The sequence below is a fragment of the Entelurus aequoreus genome, linkage group LG08 (genome assembly GCF_033978785.1).
Source record: "Entelurus aequoreus isolate RoL-2023_Sb linkage group LG08, RoL_Eaeq_v1.1, whole genome shotgun sequence".
NCBI lineage: Eukaryota > Metazoa > Chordata > Actinopteri > Syngnathiformes > Syngnathidae > Entelurus > Entelurus aequoreus.
This window is the reverse complement of record NC_084738.1, coordinates 58938806-58959583: the sequence shown is the minus strand read 5'-3', so window position 1 is coordinate 58959583 and position 20778 is coordinate 58938806. Positions and strand designations below refer to the sequence as shown.

Genomic DNA, 20778 nt, shown 5'->3' with positions numbered 1-20778 from the left:
TTTCCATATTTTTGCTGAAAGGATTTAATAGAGAAAATCGACGATAAAGTTCGCAACTTTTGCTCGCTGATAAAAAAAAGCCTTGCCTGTACCGGAAGTAGCGTGACGTCACAGGAGCTAGTATTCCTCACAATTCCCTGTTGTTTACAATGGAGCGAGAGAGATTCGGACCGAGAAAGTGATGATTACCCCATTAATTTGAGCGAGGATGAAAGATTCGTAGATGAGGAACGTTACAGTGAAGGACTTGAGAGACAGTGATGGACGTATCTTTTTTCGCTCTGACCGTAACTTAGGTACAAGCTGGCTCATTGGATTCCACACTCTCCTTTTTTTATTGTGGATCACGGATTTGTATTTTAAACCACCTCGGATACTATATCCTCTTGAAAATGAGAGTCGAGAACGCAAAATGGACATTCAGTGCCTTTTATCTCCACGACAATACATCGGCGAAATGCTTTAGCTACGAGCTAACGTGATAGCATCGTGCTTTAACTGCATATAGAAACAAAAAAATAAAGGATAGAAGGAAGGATAGATAGAAAATCAACAATACTATTAAACCGTGGACATGTAAATACACGGTTAATGCTTTCCAGGCTGGCGAAGGTTAACAATGCTGTGCTAACGACGCCATTGAAGCTAACTTAGCAACTTAGCAACGGGACCTCACAGAGCTATGCTAAAAACATTAGCTCTCCACCTACGCCAGCCAGCCCTCATCTACTCATCAACACCCGTGCTCACCTGCGTTCCAGCGATCGGCAGAAGGACGAAGGACTTCACCCGATGCGTTTGGCGGCCCGGAGACGTAGGAAGTCAAGGTGAGGTCGGCGGCTAGCGCGGCTAGCGCGGCTAGCGCGGCTAGTGCGGCTAGCGCTCCAACAAAGTCCTCCTGGTTGTGTTGCTGTAGTCAGCTGCTAATACACCGATCCCACCTACAACTGTCTTCTTTGCAGCCTTCATTGTTCATTAAACAAATTGCAAAAGATGTCCAAAATACTGTGGAATTATGAAATGAAAACAGAACTTTTTGTATACGATTCTACGGGTACCATAACTTCCGTTACTCTGACTTTGTCACGCGCATACGTCATCATACCGCGACGTTTCAGCCGGATATTTCCCGGGAAGTTTTAAAAGTCACTTTATAAGTTAACCCGGCCGTATTGGCATGTGTTGCAATGTTAAGATTTCATCATTGATATATAAACTATCAGACTGCGTGGTCGGTAGTAGTGGGTTTCAGTAGTCCTTTAAAGGAGGCCATAGTCTCCACATATGCTATGATATTCTTAAGATAATGATATTATGATATGATAAATGGGAACAAAAAATATTTGCTAAAGTCATTATCAAATACTTTTTGGTTCCATATGCTTTAATAAAATAAAAAAAATATTTGGAATTTTTCTTACTTCTCTGTATTTGTATTTGAAGCACCACTATCTATACTCCACAAAAATTTACTTTGTATGATCACCTCCCTTTTTGTCTTAAAGTCCAGTCCAGAGAATTATTTGATGTTGGATATATAATTCTCCATATTGACGGGACGGCGTGGCGAAGTTGGTAGAGTGACCGTGCCAGCAATCGGAGGGTTGCTGGTTACTGGGGTTCAATCCCCACCTTACCATCCTAGTTACGTCCGTTGTGTCCTTGGGCAAGACACTTCACCCTTGCTCCTGATGGCTGCTGGTTAGCGCCTTGCATGGCAGCTCCCGCGATCAGTGTGTGAATGTGTGTGTGAATGGGTGAATGTGGAAATACTGTCAAAGCGCTTTGAGTACCTTGAAGGTAGAAAAAAAAAGCGCTATACAAGTATAACCCATTTATTATGAACACATTCTTTAATTTAATTTAATTTAATTTAATTTAATTTAATTTAATTTAATTTAATTTAATTTAATTTAATTTGATTCAGGGTGTACCCCGCCTTCCGCCCATGTGCAGCTGAGATAGGCTCCAGCAACCCCCGCGACCCCGAACGGGACAAGCGGTAGAAAATGGATGGATGGATGGATGATTCAATTCAAACCAGTAAAATGTTTTTTGCATCTGACAAAAAAACCCCACCAAGGCTGGCTTCCTGTGCGACAAATACCATATTTGTTATGAATAAAGTTGTTTGAAAAAAGTTTGCTGAAGTAAATGTTTAAAAAAGCAATTTTAATTACCGTATACAGAATTTATAACACAATTTAATGGAGAAATATTATTTATTGTATAATTTTATTATTCGTCTTTTTTTCATCACGACTAGTGAGGGTTATGGTTGCCTACTGCACTGCCCTCTCATGGCAGTTTTCGCATGATATTGGGAATTTTTATTTTTTGAGATTTAGATTTTGAGTTTGGTGCAACGGGCTTCCGTAGCCAGTCAGTGCTCAATGCAGCGATGCAGGCTAGCTTAGCAAAATTACAAAGTCAGCAGTCGTCATTTAACTTCCACAGAGTTTGGAGAATATATGCCTGTAAGTTGTTGAACATATGCTGTTTTACGTCAAGTCTGTTTTCTCAAAATGTCATTGTATGGACGTTTGCAACGGTTTTAAAAAGATCGTGATGCTAATTATCGTTAGCCTGTCAATGGCAAAATACATTGTATGTTAGCATCAAGCTAGCGGGAAAAGTACTTTTTTTTTAACTTTATAGTTTTAGTCGCTTGTTTTTGCTCATATCAGACGATTTGGCACAATTTGTACATGTTTTTAGCATTTCATGTGTATTAATTTATATTCTTTTATGTGCTTAGTTTTACAGTAATTTCATTTGGAGACTAAACAATCCCAACCTGGAAGGGTACGTTTACATTTTAACCAATACGTTGTGTAGTGTACGGTACCAATTTTTGGTACTTTTGTGTATGTTTAAAAAAAAAAAAAATTTTCATGATAAAATTTATTTTTTTGTTGCAACACTTAAAAATTTGCTGATTTTAGTAGCTGCTGTCAGTTGTTATATCTTGTTTTATTATCATCATATTGTCATTTGCTAGTATGACATTAAGTTGTATGAAGTATTTTAAGACAATAGAATGTGTTTATAAGTGTGTGTGAAAGCTTTGCTTATAAAAACATCAAATGTACAAAATATTCAGAAAAATCATAAAATAAAGAGTGTCCCTACATCGCCGGAAACTCACTTGGGGGTCAGGAGGGGCAAAGGAAGTGCGTGACTGGTAGGAAAAAGAGAGCTCTTGACAATTGCCGTGTTTGAAAGAGATGAAGGAGCCTGTTGACTGTAAAATGTATTGATGAGGCCGGAGTCGAAAATAAAGTGCACAAACAATTTTACTCTGTGCTTAACCTTAAGTAGACAATGGACATTGGAAGTTACTGCTAAAACGGAAGCAGAAGTCCCGCATAGTGAATATCTTTCACATGATGATTGCATTTTTCACAATTTAATTATTTAACAATTTAATAATAATTTCATATATTATTTCGCTGTCACACCGCGGTGAGGAGAGTCTTGTCTTGGTTTTTTCTGTCTTGTGATTTGCATGTATTATTTTGAAAAGCATCTCCTCTTGTTTCAGATCACGGGCCCTTCCTCTTGTGTCACCAGTCTGACGTCATCCCTGACCCTTGATTGTTTCCACCTGTTTCCCATTACCCTCATGTTCCATATAAGCCCATCCCTCTCCTTGTTCTGTGCCAGATTGTCTCGATCCTTCGTGCCTGTCTTGCGTCGTCCCACGACCACGTATGTTTATCCAGCGTTTTTCAAGCTGTAATTTTGAGTTAACCTTTTCCTCCCTAGTGTTAGCCCCGCCCACTGATATTGATGGCTTACTTTGACCTACAAAATAAACTAATGAAGCCCAAGACCATGAATTTTTGATAATTTATGATATTTTCCTAGATAGTTATAGTGGCTACATTAATTGGAACAGTATGTTGTATTGCCATTCAAAAAGACTGGGCAGTATTTAGAGACAGCTATATACAAGGCTACTTTGAATCATGGTGCCGTTAAAAAATCATACCCAGACTGAAAATAAGAATACAAAGATGGCCGCCATTAACCCATAATGTCTAATCTCTAGTATCATCCATATGTGGGTTACTTACTGATTGGTAGTATACAGGTTATCCCTTTCTAGTTTGCTATGGTGATCTGGTATGGCTTTTATTAAAAGCAATTTTATTAACTATTATTTAATAGGCACTAATAGATTGCTTGAAGCAATGTAATTAAAACTTTAGGTCATACTACGACTGCCGAAATGGCTGTCAAGAGATGACATGTGTGGACCCTTAGGCCCCGTTTACACTAAGTCGGATAAAGTTATCCAGGGTAAATCACACCTAACCTTATCCGTGTCCACACACAACAATGCCACTGTTTAAGACCCCCGCCTCCCTCCGTTTGCCGGCGCAACGCGACCTAGTACGCATGCGCGGAAAATGCGCACGTCACAGTCATCTCCAGTGTTGCTTTGTGTGCAAGTTCTTAAATTTAACTTATCTGAACAATATCCAGTGTAGTGCTGTTTCAATTAACTGGAATCCAGTGTGTTGTGGGGCCCTATTGTAGTGAATCACACCTGAGCCATCATAAATTAATCAAATCTTTATTAGACACGTAAACAATGTGATAAAGAACATTTTACATCAATCAAACTAGGGGATCTAGATATCTGGGGCCGTACTTATCAAGCTTCTTAGAGTGCCATTTTACACTTAAGTCCTGAGAATTTGCGAAATTTAGTCCTTCTCTCAAACATAAGAATAAAAGCTTTTTATCAACGTTCTTAAGTCTAAGAATCACTCCTACTCTCCACGATATTTAAGAGACCTTCAGAGGTGTCTTAAGTGGTTAGGAGTTGCCAGCAGGGGATGGCACTGAGGCGAGAGAGACGTGCGCGAACGTTCAGGGAACGGAACAATGTTTTGTTTTTTTTGATGACGAGCAGCTGATCAAACGGTATCGTTTAGACAGAGCGGATATTATTTTTGTCACAGATTTAATACTTTTCTATTCCTTGTTGATTTCTGCATGTGTCTGCAGTGGGCTAGTATATATAGAGCCACCCACACCAGTTTCAAATTAGTTGCCTAATTAATGAATTGGAAAGAAAATGTTATGACAGTAGCGTATGTGTGTGGCCGTGAGGTGAGTGACGTCAGTGAGTGTGTGGGCGATAGAAGAGAGGGAGCGGTAGCGTGAGTGCCGGCGGGGACTAGTTTGTTTTGTATTACTTTGCAGTTTATTGTCAAAATATACACTCCCATTGTCCACTTAAATATTTCCAAGATATTTCTTTATTCTTAGACAACGGATTACCTTCCGTGATTGGTCATTTCTATGGAAACAGAAATGACGTCACCTAAAATTCCGTTTACGGCACATAGTAATGCCGTAATTCAGCTCTGAGTGTGACACTTAAGATTCAGTCCTACACTTCGCTGAAAGTGTGAGTAAGACGCTTGATAACTAACTTTTAAGTGCAGCTTTCAGCGAAGAATTTATTTACTCTTAAGTCAACTCTTAGCAGACTTCTTAGGAGTAATTCTTAGAAGCTTGATAAGTACGGCCCCTGGTCAGGACACTCATCACTCTTTTGCCTTCACCTTCATATTCCATTCGTTTTTGATGACTTTATATACTCTGGACCTAGACGTTGAGTCCGCGACATACATGGCGGACAATAACTGATACAGTCTGCTTTGCCAGTCCAAAAGCATTCGCTGTGTTCCGTAGTTTTCCCTCGTCGGTCAGGTATTACAAAGCACACACTACATTTTTTATCACATCCACGGAAGCTTGCATTCTCGTTTTCTCTCCTTCGACAAATGGACAAAGTTTTTTGCTAAGTAGAATCACAGCTGTCCTCGACAACCGAAAGTTGTCTTGCCGTCTAAAAAGTTTTGTATCCGAAATAGCTGCAATTGCTTTCTCTTAAGGTGTTCAAGTGTGATTTCCACAAGCGTCTGTACATGTAGAAGAAGGAGAAACACGGGCATGTCTGGATGACTCGCCTTCATATTTCCAGTGGTTAGCTCCAAGTTACGAAAACCGCTTTATTATGAAGCTGGCTGTGGCGCGTTCTTTCTGACGTCACTTCCTGTGTGTGGCGCGGTCTTTCTGGCATCACTTCCTCTTCGAACTCAGTTTGTAGACGATCAATGAGTCCATACAAAGCTAAGTGCCGGAGATTCAAGAAATGCACGGCACACTTAGCCGTGTAAAAATTTGTCCGAGGAGGGGGACCTTAAACGCTTAGGCTAAATAATTATTCGTTTAAGGGGTTTAAACAACTTAGTGTAGACATGGCCTCAGAGACTTGTGGCGAGTTAGGGTTAGCCATAACTCTAAAGGTGCTGTTTGCAACATCCTCAAAGTAAAACTTTTCAAAACAAAAGATATAACAAAAACACCACTGGCTAGCTTTTGTTACAATTAGTGGTTTAACACAACAAATTTGTTTGACAATTGTTTATATTTTTCAGAATGAAACACTTTATGTAGTAAACAAATTAACAGGCCCGAATAAGATGATTGGTGTTTACGGCGGTCACTCACCCGGTCTCGTCAACACATACGCCAAGGGAGCGCGTGCACACATACGAAAGCAGTCCACAAGAAGCAACAAACAATTTTCACTCATGTTGTTATGATAGAATATACCTTTAATGAAAGTCAGGGTTTCCCGCAGCGCTTTGTTGTTTAGGCGGCCGCCTTAACAATAAAGAGCCACCGCCTAAACTAAAGTCTTTACAAGCTGCTCCGCTTAGTTCTGCCTCTGCCTCTGTCAGTACGTCTCTGCAGCACTCAGCATTGTCCCACCCACAGAACCATCTGATTGGTTACACGCAGAGCGGTAACAGCCAATCAGCAGTCATTAATTTGACTTTGTAAGTCATTATTTTAGTATCTCAGGTAACTAGGACTGTTTTGTTTTTACCTTACGGAAAAAATATCGAGATATATATCGTATATCACCATTCAGCAAATGGAGCGGAAAACACAACCAAAAGTTGTAGGCTTCTTCACGCGACGAAGCCGGCCTACGTCACCACAGTCTGTAGTCTATTGGCACCCCAGGCTGTGGTGACAGCGATGAGGTGGAGATTTGATGGCGACAGGTCGAGTTACACCGATCCTTACACCCACCCACCCCCTTCCCCGGTCCCCTCCCCCTGGAGAGTCACCACCTTAACTAACACATTTTCTGGGGGAAACACTGGACAGTGAAGGCTATCTTTCCAAATTGCCATTCTTAGCTAACAACACCTACAGCTAATGCGCGTGCATGTGTTACATACGTACGTAATTACCTCATTACGTACGAGAAGCCGCGAGAGGGCGTGATATACTGTGTAAAATACATTGGAAAGTTGGCGCCCCTCTAGGCATCTGTGTAAATGTTGCAAACAGCCCCTTGGATTGGTGGATCAAGGCGACAAGTGGAGTACCAGCAGCACATGTCATTGGGCCGCTGGAACATTAACATGGCGCCGGTACGTGGTGCTGCTTCTGATTTTTTTCCTGAACATTGTCTGGTTGTCAAACTTGAATGTTAACTTTTTTTTTGGCCAATTTTTCAGCCAAATACCTCAAATTCATATAACATTGTTCTTGACACATGCTAACTGTAAATATGCTAACTTTTTAGCTGTATGTCTCAAAGTCATATAACTTGGTCCCTGATGCATTCTAACTGTTAGCACGCTACCATTAGCATTTCTGTTTGGCTTATGAACATCAGATCGCCCCCTTACCAGTCATAAGTACCCGGTGACTATTCGATTCAGAATCAATTCTCGATTCAAACCGATTCTCGCAATGTAAATTTGGTATAATAATTATGATGAAATAAGGCTGCAGCTAACGATTATTTTTCTATCGATTAATCTATAGATTATTTTTTTCGATTAATCGGTTAATCTATAGATCATTTTTTTCGATTAATCTATAGATTATTTTTCCTTTTACCGATTATTTTTTATTTTATTTTATTCAAAATGAAGATGAAAAAATAAATGTAGGCCAGTTTTTTCAAAAGGCATGGCTTTTATTTACAACAAAAAAAAGTATGGCCACTCAGTCAATATTGACAACAACATGACAAAATATTCTGTAACAATGTAAACATTTAAAACTTTTAACATTTAACAAAATTAAAAGTAGCTTATTTGCTTTTTAATGTGCAAATATAAAAGTAAACATCCAGTGCAAATCTTAATATTCTGCAATAGTATAAGCATTTCAAAAGTAAAAGTATTGCTTATTTTGCTTTCAAATGTGCAAAAATAAAGATAAACATCCAATACAAAAAAGTGCAAAACGAAATATTCTGTAACAACAGTGTAAACATTTCAAAAAAAGTGAAAGTATTGCTTATTTGCTCAAATGTGCAAAAATAAAGATAAACATCTAATACAAAAAAGTGGCAATCTAAATATTCTGGAGCACTGTAAACATTAAGTATTGCTTTTAAAATGTGCAAAATAAACATCCAGTCCAACACAGTACACAATAACCAATTCTACTCATTTCAGTGAGTGTAAACAGTTGTAATGAAGAAAGGTTAGCATGTCTACATGCTCTGGTTCTTTTCTTGTTTACAATATTCCCAGCAGCTGAAAATAGGCGCTCAGAAGGGGTCGATGTGGCTGGAACTGAGAGGTAATTAGCCTTCACCTCAAGCCAGGACTGCGAGTGAGCTGAGCTGCAGTTGAAGTTTCTAGAAGGTCAACGGGCTCATAGTGATGTTACTAGTAGTTGACTGGGAGGTGTTTATTATCATTTGGGGAGAGTCCGCTGCCTGATGCTCACCTGCTGAACACCTATCTTCCAGAGGTGTGGACTCGAGTCACATGACTTGGACTCGAGTCAGACTCGAGTCATGAATTTGATGACTTTAGACTCGACTTGACAAAATGTAAAGAGACTTGCAACTCGACTTAGACTTTAACATCAATGACTTGTGACTTCACTTGGACTTGAGCCTTATGACTTGACATGACTTGCTACTTTCCCCAAAACCCAAACCTTAAAAAGTTATTTGGGAGCGCTCCGTATCTTTCATTTTCTGTGTCTATAAGCGGGAGTGCTGCGTGTCAGCGTGTGTGCTGTCAGTACAACAGCCAATCAAATTAAATCTACGTTGTTTTCATCCCACAGCTCTCATCCAATCCAATTGCAGGACAACCACCGAACATGAGTTGTCAAACAATGCGGCAGTGAGAAACAATTATGCCAAAGTTGGTTTCGTTCGGGTATAAAAACTACGACTTGGTCAACAAAAAACGAATTGCCGTATGCAAATCACGCAGTTGGAATATTACAGACGGAGACGCAACAACTTCCAACTTCGTTCGACATTTGAAGTTGCACAAAGAAGGGTAAGTTTTGAATGTAAGATAACGTTTATTGGCTAATTAACATGACTTTTATTTGCTGTGTAGTTAAATCAGTGAGGCTGTAAACTCACTGCTAACGTCATAACCATAGACATCTTATAAGTAGACGCAGCATTGAGCGCTACTGCCTACAGGCGCAGACGAGACGCGGGGCCGCCATCTTGGAGTGGTGATCCGCTCCACTCAGTGCAATTCATTTGGCAGGAGCAATGAACTGTCAGCGCATTTAATTCATCTTACCTCACTGAATACCACTGATTTTCACGCGTTTTTTTGTCATACGCGTAGCTATGATAAAGGACACATGTTTTGGCGTTTTTATTATTCATAGTTTGCTTAACAGTAATATAATATTCTTATACGCTATAAATGACCAGACGTCCGAGATCAAAACTGGGAATATAATCCCAGAGAAGAGGGAAAAAAACGGTCAGCTATTTTTAAGTTGAAGAAACAATATGATTAGATTATATATACATGCGTATATCCTACATAAACAATGTATGAATACATTAGATATCTATATATCTATAGACTGTAACTCTGTTGCTGCAGCAGCAGAGAGTTTATTTTGTTTTGACACTTTGTATTGATATTTTGTATTACATTCTTCCCTTAAATGATAATGTTTACAGTGATTGTTTTATATCTATTTTTTATGTATGTCGCTTTGGATAAAAGCGTCTGCCAAATACTTAAACATATATAAACACCTGAAAGTCTTTATATCAGCTAAAACCACCAATCTGTCTCACTGGATTCAGAATAAAACCAAATGCTGTCTTACCCAACAATGTTAGTATTTGAATATTGTTACTTGAAGACTTATTCCTGGTTACAATTATACTGTTAAGAAAGTATTGTCTTATACTTTGCCTAAAATGAGAATGCATCATAATCAGTGGCGGCTGGTGAATTTTGTTTTAGGTGGGGCTGAAAGTTTGTAAACCAAACCCCTGTAGGGGCGTCATCCTCCCCCAGAAGATTTCTTTGTGATTCTCACATACAAATATTGAAGATCTTTGCTCCTTCTCAACTTTGTGGTAATGTTATTTTCATAAAATACAACCAATAGTATGTTAATGTTTGTTTTTGCAAATGTGTTTATTCTGTAAAGGAATGAGTTAAATGTTTAAAATTGTTTAAACTATTAAAATTACTGTTAATAGTGCTATTATGAATTGCAATGTCAGCACTATTTTTTTTCCTGCAATTTCAAATGCACTTGTTTTAATAAATAAATACCGCGTTTTAAAAGCATACACAATCTGTGTAAAAATATTAGTCTGTGGTTAAAAGGACTTGAAAGGACTCGAAACTCAAAATGCAGGACTTGTGACTTGACTTGAGACTTTCTAGTCTTGACTTTGGACTTGACTCTGGACTTGCCTGTCTTGACTCGGGACTTGACTCGAGACTTGAGGGCAAAGACTTGAGACTTACTTGTGACTTGCAAAGCAATGACTTGGTCCCACCTCTGCTATCTTCTCCATGCTGAAGCGCTGACTACATGCGCTCTGAATATGCACTGCTGATTGGCTGGTAACGTTTTGAATACGCACTGCTGATTGGCTGATAATGCGTTGTGTGTACCAATCAGATGGTTGTGTGGGTGGGACAATGCTGCGTGCTGAGACAGCGGCAGAAGGAGCAAAGCAGCTTGTTAAGACTTTAGCAGCTAAAGTTAGCTTTAGCTTAGAAACTCGTTCGGTACACCCCCGTACCGAACCGAAAGCCCCGTACCGAAACGGTTCAATACAAAACACGTACCGTTACACCCCTAGGAGATACAAATGACACATTCATGTTTTTGTGTAATGATGACAACGTATACTAACGCGGACGAATGACTAGTTGATGGTTGATGGTTTTCTTTTCAAATGTTCGTTCATAGCCGTTGTGCTGCTATGATAGGCCATTTACGCTCGACACAGTGTGCATACAACAACATTATTAGGCCGTGTATTGAAATACTCCCACACTTTTGACGACTTTTGGCGTGCTTTTCCCCCCTCGCTCGCACAGTCTGCTTTGCGCTCCGCCATGAGGGTAGTGTGACGTAAATATGCGACGCGTTGACGCACAAAAACGGCGTCGACGTATTTACGTAACCGATGACGTCGACTACGTCGACGCGTCGTTTCAGCCTTATGATGAAACTTTTTCAAAACAAGTTACAGATTAGAAAAGTTGCATAGAGATGGCCTAATAACCTGTTTTTAAAAATGTATTCTTAATTTTAAAAAAAAGATAAATTATATATATATATATATATATATATATATATATATATATATATATATATATATATATATATATATATATATATATATACATATGTATGTATATATATATACATATGTATGTATATATATATATATATATATATATATATATATATATATATATATATATATACATATGTATGTATATACATATATATATATACATATGTATGTATATACATATATATATATACATATGTATGTATATACATATATATATATACATATGTATGTATATACATATATACATATGTATGTATGTGTGTATATATATATATATATATATATATATATATATATATATATATATATATATATATATATATATATATATATATATATATATGTATATGTATGTATATACACCTACATCATTATTATTTTTTATTGATTTTGTGAATTGATTCAGAATCGCAATTCAGATGTGTATTGACTTTTTTGTGGACCCTTATTGTCTACAACTCAGCTTTTTTGTTTCTTTCAAGCTTTATCCAAACTATGAAGATGATAAGCATGGGGGACATTTGTATTTGTCTATCTCTGCATTTGTCATAGATCATTATGAAGTACAATTAGTTTGTAGATCCATATTGAAGAAAAAACTAAAATTCCGCAAGACAAAGTTGAATGTTCAAAAAGACGACAATAATACTAACTATTCAACTTTTTATGTCACTAATAAAAAAATGTTGACTGATGGTCAGTTTTGACATGTTTAATAAGCAGAAGGTGAAAAATATAATAAAAATATTGACTTTTACAGTCAACACGGCTCATACTTACTTACTTACTTAGGCCTTTAAATTCCCTAAGGAACATAGGCCATTGATGAAACTCCTCCATCCCCTTCGGTCTTGTGCCCTCCGCTCCAGTTGTTGCCATGACAGCCCTTCACCTTCATCTCCTGCGCTGTGGTTCTTCTCCAGGTGGCTCTTGGCCTTCCTCTCTTCCTCTTGCCTTGCGGGTTCCATGTTAGAGCATGTTTCGTGATTGATCTATTGTGTCTACGCAGTGTGTGACCAATCCAGTTCCATTTCCTCCTCCTGATTTGTGTTTCTATTGTGTCCCACAGGTTGGCAATGGAGATGGTGTTTGGCCAGTAGATACCTAGGAGGCGACGGAGGCAGCGGTTGAAGAATGTCTGTATTTTGTTGAGTATGTTGGCGGTGATCTTCCAGGTTTCTGAACTGTAAAGTAAGGTGGATTTGACGTTTGAGTTGAAGATTTGCAGTTTGGTCTTGAGTGATATGTTTTTTGCTTTCCAGATTTTATTTAGGATCGTGAATGTGGTCCTTGCTTTTCCAATTCTGGCACGGACATCCTCCTCCGTTCCTCCGTCCACAGCAATTATGCTTCCTAGGTAGGTGGCAACCTCGTCTAACTGGTTATGATCCATGTTTATTGGGGAGTGGTTCTTGTTGTTGATACGCATTAACTTAGGCTCATCACCTTGCTATAATCTGAAATTTAGCGATCAGTAAATCGTCCAAACAACAGTTTTCCTCAGGGAGGAACTGCAAGGAGATAAAACTAGTATGTTCGCCAATTCCCAAGTGGGAAGAGCAATTAAGAGTCCAGACACCACAACAAACCTACTGTATTACTTGTCTATTAAACGAAGAGAGTTGTCCTTTGGGGACGACACAAAGGATTGTCTTCTCCCGCAGATTAAAGGGGAGACACTAATCTGCCAAAAACCATTAGAGCTTTGTCAACATTAGCGCCCATCTCAGTGCTGCCATTAGCTTTAATTCACAGCCGAGATGTTTAATGGACGACAGATGATCACTAATCATCTGTAAGAGAAGGAGGTAAAAAAAAAAAATATATATATACATATATATACTGTATATATGTATATGTATGTATGTATGTACAGTATATATATGTATGTATGTGTATATATATATATATATATATATATATATATATATATATATATATATATATATATATATATATATATATATATATATATATATATATATATATATACACACATAATTGCTTTCCATTTTACATCATGGCAGAAGAATTACAGTTATTTTCCAATCATAGGATAGCACTATGCCAACCTCCACCTTTTTGGTACCAACCACTCCAGTTGGTACTCCGATATAAATTAATTACATTATCGTGAAAGTGGTACTTTTTGTATGCCCTACTTTTCGTATGATTCGGTTCTATGGTAAAAATGTTGGCCGAATTTTAGGTACATTGTCTTTGTTATCGTAACAAACTAGTCCGTTTGCATGCATATCATTCCTTAGAATGAGGTGTCAACAAAGAACCCCACACGTTTTTGATTGAGTACAACTCAACTCGCAAGTACCAGCACTTTGACAAAGAAAAACACCACCGATTAAGGTTCATGTACGCAAATATTTAAACCTCCATGTTTGACCCTGCTGAATTAGAGAAATTGTTCAAATAAATAGTTAGAGGCCCAAATTTAAATGATTAGCGTATGTAAATCTATCTATTCGTCCATCCTTCCATTCACCTTTCCATCTATGGCTGGAAGGCCGTCAGTCTGTCGGTCCGACCGCCCGTCGATCACTCAATGAATCCATCAATCCATAGATTGAAGACCCTCTGTACAACTGTCTGTCTGTCCGACTGTCCTCATCTATTAATCCATGGATGGAACGCCATTCGTATAACCGTTCAACTGTCCAGCCGTCCTTTGATAAAAGGCCATTTGTCCAACAATCCAGTTAACCTTCCATCCATCCATGGATGCAAGGCCATATGTCCAACTGTCTCCAAACTGTCCATCCGTCCATGGATGGGAAGGCCATTTGTCCAACTGTCAGTTCATTAATCCATATATCCATCCGTCCATCTATGGATGAAAGGTTATCTGTCCAACCGTAATTCCGTTCGTCTATCAAGCCTCAGTTCATGGGTGGAAGGCCGTCTGTCCGATCAACTGTCCAACTGTCCATCCATCTAAATATCCTTATAGGAAAGGCCATTCGTCTCACTGTTTATCCATCCATCATCAATGGAAGTAAGGCCAACTATCCAGCTATCCGTCCAACTGTCCGTTCATCAATCCATCTATCCATCCGTCCATCTATGGATAAAAGGCTATCTGTCCAACCGTAATTCTGTTCGTCTATCAAGCTTCAGTTCATGGGTGGAAGGCCGTCTGTCTGACCAACTGTCCAACTGTCCATCCATCTAAATATCCTTATAGGAAAGGCCATTCGTCTCACTGTTTATCCATCCATCATCAATGGAAGTAAGGCCAACTATCTAGCTATCCGTCCAACTGTCCTACTGTCAATCCATTCATCCGTCCATCCATGGATGGAAGGCTATCCGTCTAACCATATTTCCGTATGTCTATCAAGTCATCAGTTCATGAATAGAAGCCCTTCCGTTCAACCATCCTTCCGACCATCCAATTGTCGATCATATAATTATACTTTGATGTAAGACCATTCATCCATTACCAATGGATAGAAGGCCATTTGTCCAGCCTTCCATCATCCATCAATCCACACTTGGATGGAAGGCCATCTATCAAACTATCTGTCCGACTGTCCAATGGTCAATCAATTAATCTATCCATGGATGGAATACCATTTTTACAACCCTCCAACTGTCCATTCATCTATCATCTGTTCGTTTATGGATAGAAGGCCAGCCATCCAACCGTCTGTCTAACCCTCCATCCATTGATGGATGCAAGGTCATCTGTCTAACCGTCCCTCAACTGTCCATCCATCCATGGATGAAAGGTAATTCGTCCAACTATCTGTCAATCAATCCATCCACCCAATCGTCCATCCATGGATGAAAGGCTATCTGTCCATCCATATTTCCGTTTGTCTATCAAGCCATGACATGGATGAAAAGCCTTCCGTCCAATTGCCATCTGTCCAACCGCCTGTCCATCATACATCCGTGGATGAAAGACCATCTATTCAGTCATCTGTCCACCCATCCAACTGTCCATTCATCCATCCATCCATCCATGGATGCAAGGTCATTCGTACAATTGTCCAACTGTCTATCCATTCATCTGTCCATTTATGGCAAGAAGGCCATCTGTCCAACAGTCCGTCTAACTGTCTGTTTCACCAACCATTCAACAATCCATCCACCCATCTATGTAAATGTACCCTTTCCACAGCATCCTAGCTCTCTACAGGTATATGCCGTATTTTCATCACTGTTGTTCCGCTGAGGTTTTGATTAAATGCATTTCCATCAATGGAAAGAACGGAAGAAAGACATTTCCAGAGATTGTCTCGATGATGACGTCCTGCGTTCACCAACAGAAGGTTCACACACAAGATGTGATAAAACAGCGCAGCACAGGCGCTTCCCTTCCAGTGTCAGTCAAACAAGCAACGGATCGTGTTAGCAGTCGCTTTTATTCACGTGACATCATCAAAAGTGTCTCTGCTACAAATTCACATTCAAAGTCCTAAGAAAAGCATCGATTTATTTGCTTTGTCCTTTAAAAAAACACCAACATTTGTTTGCATTCACAATTCAAGCATGTGGACAGCAGGAGATGATGCTCCCCGAGTACTCTCTTTATGGACAAAAGTACAGAGACACACCTCCAACTCAATGAACCTGTCATTTTGGGGAGTCATGTACCATTTTTAACACTTAAACTGATGTTAAACGACATACATTATATACAAAGTATTTACACGTTTAAGATGATCATTGTACTTTTCACATGAAAGTAAATTGCATTATGCTGTTAGGCAGAGCAGTCAGTACCTTTCTCATTTGAACTGATATCGTAATAAGCGTTAGTTTGTTTAATAATAACATCAAATGTTTTATTTAACATTTAATAGTGAGTTGATGACTGTACTGTTTAGTTTTTATATCGTGCTACAGTTCTTAGCATCATTTGCAAGTATGCATTCATTTCTGTTTGTCCTAGGTGTGCTGCCGTAGTCAGGAAGTAGTCTTTGCCATTAGGTTCAATGTGCCAGTCTTGTCTTTTGTTTATAATGTAAGTATTGTACTTATCACCAACCAGCTTTGCATCTTAGTTGGAGTCATCACTAAATTCGGAGGTGTTGAAATCGCCATGTAAAATCGCTAATGCTAGTTGGTAGCATGTATATCGCGTATCTAATTTAAATTAGCATAGAGCCAGCACATTGTGGAAAGTTGAGCTTCACTTTTGAGTGCTTTCTTTTAGGTATGCTTGCTTTGTACGCCTGTTTGCCCACCAGGCGCTCGAGCCCCTGCCAGGTCTGCAACCGGACGTGACTCATGTGCAAAATGGGGTTCGGTAAAATTACCAAATTCAGGACAGAACCCTAATTGGAAGCACAATTAATTTCTGATGGCCAGATTACAGTATAGGAAAAATAAATAGTTACAATGTCAAATGACATTAAAAAAATGTCTAAATCAAGCATAGGGAACCAGTGCTCAATCCTCTGCTTGTATTGACAGTGTTATGCAAACACTTTTCACTGCGAAAACGGAAATAGAAGCAAGATTAAATACCTGACATTAGGTAATACGTATACTCCCATTTTCGTTTAAATCAGTGCTTGTCAAATAGTGGGGCGGGCCCCCTGGGAGGGCGTGTGTGACCCCGGGGAACACACTTTATCAGTATCATGCGTCGAAAAGCTGTGCACTGCAAACCGTGCTCATTGTAGACTTGTATCCTGACGTCCTCATTTTGATTCATTTAAAAAAAAATCAGCGAAATTTGTTCCATTAATTTTTGTTTTGTAGGTTAAAGTGTTTTGTATATTGTGCTCCTAAATTAATACTGCTGATCAATTTGAATTTGTTATTTATTGAGTTTATTTAATTTTATTTTTCAAATGGTTCAAATTGGTCCAAATTTTTTTCGAGTTTTCGAGGATTTAATTTCAGGCAAATTGATGCACTTTAAATATTTTCTGGGACAGAATAATAAACATCGTCAGGGTCAATAAAGTTAATCTTTATCGTAAGTCGATCTATATTTATTTTGTCTTTTTTTGTTTTCTCTAACGTCAGTATGGATACAATGTTATGCAGAGGGGTACTTAGAACCATTTTTATAGACAAATGGTACTATCCATAGTTGTGGCGGGGAGTGGAGGTAGGGGGGGCATGAAGTGTTTTTTTCTTCCTTGGGGTAGTAACAGAATTTTTTTTTTGACAAGCACTGGTTTAAATTATTGCTTAAACTAAGCAAAGTAATCCTAAAATATAAAAAATGTGGAAGATTTCTCGTACTGTTGACAGATTTTTAACTTACTTGAACCAGTATATGTCATTTTGATGCATATTACTTAAGATGAGTAAACGGGGTCTGACATAACAGGAAGAAACTATCTTGTTATTAAGAAAAAAATTGATTCGGGGTTTCAACGGTCAAATCAACGTCATTGACATTGAATAAACGTAGTCAAAAAGCATGTTGTTTCGACATTGTATTTGCGTTGTAGAATATTGGTTGGGAAATGACCAAAATTCAATGGTCAAATCAACATCAGAACCCAACATTGATTAAACATCGTCAAAAAGCATGTCGTTCCAGCGTTATCTTTGAGTTGCTCAACGCCAGGACCTAATTCAGCAAGTTCTCAACATAGTTTTAATGTCTTGTGGCTGCTGGGAAGTCATGCTTGGATGAGTCTGGTGTGCAAGAATCCCAAACAACACCTTTGGGAACCAACATCAGTGACACAAATTCCCACAGAAACGAGCACTAGTCGTCCCAGTCAAGGAGTTGGAAAGTGTCTCTACTTTTGTCCCACTTAGTGAAAATATGAAGGCCTTCCGTTCCAATACAATGATTAAAAAGAGTCAGTAAAGCAGTTTTTTACATCCTATGTGTAGGAGAAATGAGACAAACAACATTTAAAAGAACAGCGACGTGACTTATTAGAGCCAATCAGTCTTTCCAAACACGTCCTTCAAAGAAAGAAGAGTTGTTGACAAGAAGACAGAAAAAGATGGCTACAAAATAACAATTCACCCTTCGTCCTTTGAGGTGATTTCCTCCACATCCTGGTCTCGGTACAAGAGCGGCTTCTTGGACGTGAGGTTGCAACTCTTCTCCTCGTTACCCGCCTTGGTGAGCGACGCCGTTTGAAGCTCTTGCAGAGAGATAATGGAAAGCTGACGACCCCTGGGAAGGCTTTCTGTCGATAGTTGTCATGGTTATCTTTCACTGGGCCACTTTACCTGCCGGCGTCCCAGGTTGGCAGATGTCGGCCCCGCTCACGGTCACCACGGTGGAGGCCGCCGTTTGTCTGGGCTCCTCGTCGGTGACGATTCGCAGCCTGGCGCTCTCGAAAACAGACTTGATGACGATGGAGTCCTCGTAGATCTGCGGAAGCAAAGAGAGAGCAGGTGTTTATTTAGGGCAGACGGCACCATTGTTGGGCCGTGATTGCCCCCTAGAGGTTCTCAAAAAAAATCAGATTCTCAGCTGTGGTCCAATGGGCCGCAGCGGTGCTCAGTTGTAATACACTTTTCCATCACTTGTGGCGGTAATGACAATATTAAACAAACAGAATAAGTCTGGAGCTAAAGTCAGAGAAGTTTCTTCAGCGCAAAAAATATGACTAAAGTGGTGAATCTGCATTTTTATTTGCACTTTAATTTTATTGGCAGTTAAGAAAAATTTATTAATATAGTTTCTTTATTTTAGCACAATGTAATTGTACGTACATTTATTTTTTGTCAGTTATTCATGAGCCCCTTCTTATGCAGTATATTTGGTTTGTACGTATTTTTCTAATCAGCCTGACCTAACTCTAAGATGTATTTGTTAAATAAATAATAATCTTTGTGATTAACACATGCTTTCGTATCATTTGACGAGGTGAGTGAACTGTGGGTAGGTTGATGTAAAATATTGAGTACAATTAAGATCAAGAGTAAGTTTACTAATTCAGTATTAATATTTCTATTGGATTGGATGTTTCCCTTTAAAGGTCCCCTACTGAACTTTTCAATGATCTTTAAACAGTAATATGTGCACTAGAGCCAGTTTATGACCACCCAATCTATCCTAGTGGCTATTGGGCGCATCCCCATCTGTTATTTTTAGCGTATATCGGTCTGATACCAGCAAAACAACTAGCATCAGATTAAACTGGCTTGCACGTAAAATCTCTGATATAAGCGCTCCGATATCCTGCAAGTTAACATCTAAATATCCGCCAATAAGTAAAGTAAATTACAAAAGGTAAACATGGAAAGCTATAGGCTACTGGCAGATACTGTAGCAGCTACACAACAGCTAAGTACACAATAGCACACAAGCTAGACATACATAATAAGTGTTCTTAATTTAACAATATTGCAGTTTGAAACAGCACGTTTGACAATACAAACAAGTATGTAATATTCATAGTTGCATATTACTCATACATACAAAGTCTCCAAGGCAGAAGTATATTAGAAAGTATGCCGTAACAAACGTTTCCGCATCAGTCAACTAGCCTTGTTATGAGTAGGGATGGTTAACGTTCACATTTGAACTGAGACAGAATACATTCTCAGTAACTGGGAATCGATACCAGTACTTGATGGTACCAATTTTCGGTACTTTTGTGAGTGTTAGTAAATGTTATGGTTTGATTAAAAAAAAAAAATTCTTAATGTATCATCTAAAATTGAGCTGATTATGATAACTGTGCTATCCAGTTGTGATATCTTGTTTTCATACATACTTTAAGTCCCATTTGGAGTGCAGTTGCACTTCCAAGACATTAGATGGCAGCACTGTATAGGCTATCTATGGTATGTTGTCTATCTAGGAAGTAGCTTTTTGCGCCCAACAAAGTGTTAATACTGTAAGTATTGTGCTTATTACCAACCAGCTGTTTGATTGTAACATTCATCTTAGTTATAGTTATCATTACTAAAAGTGGAGGTGTTAAAATCGCCATGTAAAATCGCTAATGCTATTAGTAGCCTGTCTATGTAAAATCCAATGTAAATTAGCATCAAGCTAGGGTTTTCTACCAAGCATACTTGCTTTGCTGATGTTGAAAATTGCAACATTACTTAAGAGGGTGTTTGGCTGAGTCCGCCCTGAGTGCTGCTTGACTGATTTTTTACGTGAGCCGGTGTTTAGACTGCAACCAGATATGACGTCACGTGCAAAAAAG

General features: G+C 38.7%; 1 protein-coding gene and 1 long non-coding RNA gene across 6 annotated transcripts in view; one reads left to right on the top strand and one right to left on the bottom strand.

The window, feature by feature from the left end:
* The first annotated feature begins 452 nt into the window (after nucleotides 1-452).
* LOC133656103 (uncharacterized) lies at nucleotides 453-19415 on the top strand. Of its 3 annotated transcripts, XR_009827093.1 has the most exons (6): nucleotides 2364-2477; nucleotides 2759-2805; nucleotides 12735-12856; nucleotides 12928-13022; nucleotides 18648-18731; nucleotides 18857-19415. It is a non-coding gene; the product is annotated as an uncharacterized LOC133656103 (long non-coding RNA). The 3 variants fall into 3 exon arrangements; XR_009827092.1 differs by lacking the exon at nucleotides 2364-2477 and adding an exon at nucleotides 453-827 and having other exon boundaries at nucleotides 18648-19415; XR_009827091.1 differs by having other exon boundaries at nucleotides 18648-19415.
* Nucleotides 16049-20778, bottom strand: part of LOC133656101 (probable global transcription activator SNF2L2) — a 40865-nt gene continuing 36135 nt past the window's right edge. For all 3 annotated transcript variants that reach the window (XM_062056928.1, XM_062056930.1, XM_062056929.1), the window contains exons 5-6: nucleotides 18842-18986; nucleotides 16049-18753 (exon numbers count right to left, since the gene is read on the bottom strand). In XM_062056928.1, coding sequence (XP_061912912.1) covers nucleotides 18629-18753; nucleotides 18842-18986 — 270 coding nt within the window. In that variant the 3' untranslated portion in view covers nucleotides 16049-18628. The remainder of the gene's footprint in view (nucleotides 18754-18841; nucleotides 18987-20778) is intronic.